At 46.5% G+C, this 2415-nt stretch overlaps 1 protein-coding gene across 1 annotated transcript in view; it reads right to left on the bottom strand.

Moving 5' to 3' along the window:
- Window positions 1–250: 250 nt before the first annotated feature.
- Window positions 251–2415, bottom strand: part of AOAH (acyloxyacyl hydrolase) — a 165568-nt gene continuing 163403 nt past the window's right edge. Inside the window, exon 22 of the mRNA XM_006029757.2 lies at window positions 251–379. Coding sequence (XP_006029819.2) covers window positions 251–379 — 129 coding nt within the window. The remainder of the gene's footprint in view (window positions 380–2415) is intronic.

Raw genomic sequence — 2415 nt, 5'->3', positions numbered from 1 at the left:
CACAGCAAATGCATAACCAAAGCTAAAGTGTAGATTGCTCAATTGGGTATGTGGCTTTTCAGTAGATAAGCGCTTTTATGTTATTCTTGCACTTACTGGCTCTTTCTGCTGTTACACTGATCCAAAAAGGCTGTCTTTGGTTTGTATCTTGTTTCAAGATGCAACCCCCTCCCCTCCCCCGCCCCCTGCTCCCCCTGAATATGGAGCACATAGGAAAGAATAATGCTGCATGGCTCAAGCAATTCTGAACTCAGTGTCCTCCTTGATCTCTGAATATAGCTTCAATCTGACTGTTGAATGGATTCTCTTTTCCAAGCACTTGAGGCCATTCATGTAATGCCTTCTGCCAGAGAATTCTTGCCCCAAGTGCTGTAGCAATCTGCAAAGAGCGTATAGAAATATGGTCAGTTTCTTATTCTGCCTTCGCTGGTTGCTTTTATCCTGCGGTAGTGCTTTGAAGCCTCAATTCTACTCAAGAGCCCTATTGCAAAAAGCATTGCACAATCACATAATGAAAAGATGGTCTATATTCTCTTCCCACCCTGGGTTTGGAGAAAAGGAAACCTGAATTGGAGAAGTGACCCTTCCCTAGCAATGTTCTCTTTCCCCCTCTCTCTGTCTCTGTCTCTCTCTCCGTCTCTCTCTTCCCTTAGTACAGTGGGGCACAATACAGCGAGGCAGGAACCCAGTAGGCAGGACCCAGCATGGGAGGGAGCACTGCACCACCAGGGCTGCCAAGATGAGGCATGGCAGTACCAGTGGGGAGTTGTGCCCCCACTGCTGCCAGGTGGGCAGGGTGTGCCTCACCTTGGTGGCCATGGTGCCACAGTCCTGCTTTCTGCACTGGGTTCCACCTGTTGTGTCATGGAGGTGGCTCCTGCCTGGAGCTGGTCCAGCCTGGATGCAGCCCCATATCTAACTGTGGGCACAGAAATCTGGAGGGGAGGGCATGTGCCTCTCCCACTCCCTCCGACATGTCGCCTGTGTCCTCCCACCCTTATAGACTTACCAACAAGGAGCTGCTCTCCACCACTGCCTGACTGCCACGTGCACATGCACATGCCATGGTGCTCCCTGTGTTCTATTCCCCACAGCTCCTTGCAGGCTGGAACTCTGACAAATGGCAAATGGAAAACCCAGATCCCTGCTTATAGGGAAAGTAAAATATATTGCTTGTACACATGCAAGTGGTAAGTGGCACTCACTAAAGTCTTTGTTTTCTTATTTTTCCTTTTATGCAAATGCATATGTGGTATGGCAAAATAAATTGTATGCAGCATTCAGGGATGTTTAAAAGTTGTCTTTCATTTACTTGTAGTGCTTCTGCATTGTCAATTTTCTGTTAAAACATCTGGGGCTGACCAACCCCTCCCTCCCACCCCAAGGTGCTCAACAGGGATAATTTCAAGCATTCCTCCAGAATTTAGAAGCACAAGAAGTCCTCATAGCTAAAGGGATTTGTGTTTCTAAATCTCTTGAGTACTTTTGACAACTTTTACTTCCAGCTAAAATCCACGAAACCTGCACATGCTCAGCAACCTCTTTTAATGACATCACACTTACTTTTAGTATTTTAAACTGGTTAACAATCTATAGCTCACCACTGGTGTTGATTGACTGCACATCCCTTCACTTGTGGAGTGTGTTAATTGATTCAATGTGACCTGAGTAGTAGTGCTGTGTGAAACAGTATCATTTCATTTTGATGGGACAGTGTTTCGTTTTGAGTTTTGTTTTGTTTTGAAACCACTGTTCCATTTTGTTTTGTTGAAACTATTTCACTGTTTCGACATTTCGCCCATAGGCTACAATGGGGAAGCATAAAACTACTTATAACTTTATCATTTCTTGTCTGATTCAGATGAAATGTACAGGGATGGTAGCCCCTTCTGAGGCCATGAAGTCTACCAAGTTTCAAGGAGATAGGTGCAGGGGGTTCTGGGAAATTGCACCTCAAAGTCTTGAAAGCAAAACTTATATCACATGTTAAGGCACTTCTTCCTTCCTCCCCCGCCCGAGGCGGAGGGTGAAAACACTCCCCGACCCAGGGATCTGAAACAGCACCGACCATGGCCGTTGGGTGCTTGGCAATCTCCAGAATCCCCGACTTCTCCTGATATAACCCCGGGAGGTGGGTGGAGAGTACAGTTAGGAGCAGACTCCGGGGTTAAAAAAAAATCACAGGAAATCTGATCCTGGCCGTGGGAAGGGAAATGGGGTATTTCCCCTAAGAAAACAAGTGGTACCCGGGCCCCTCGAAGATGATGGTGAGCCAACCTACCGTCGAACCTTTGTGCACGTTCCTTTCACTACCTCAGATTTGTATAACTGGCGGAACAATACCCCCAGCTTGAAAGAGGATCCTGAAAAGGTACAAAACCTGTTTGAAACGATTTTCAAAACCCATAACCCAAC

Source organism: Alligator sinensis, unplaced genomic scaffold (assembly GCF_000455745.1).
Source record: "Alligator sinensis unplaced genomic scaffold, ASM45574v1 scaffold254_2, whole genome shotgun sequence".
Taxonomy (NCBI): Eukaryota; Metazoa; Chordata; order Crocodylia; family Alligatoridae; genus Alligator; species Alligator sinensis.
Note: the sequence above shows the minus strand (reverse complement) of the source record. Positions and strands in the feature narration are given on the sequence as shown.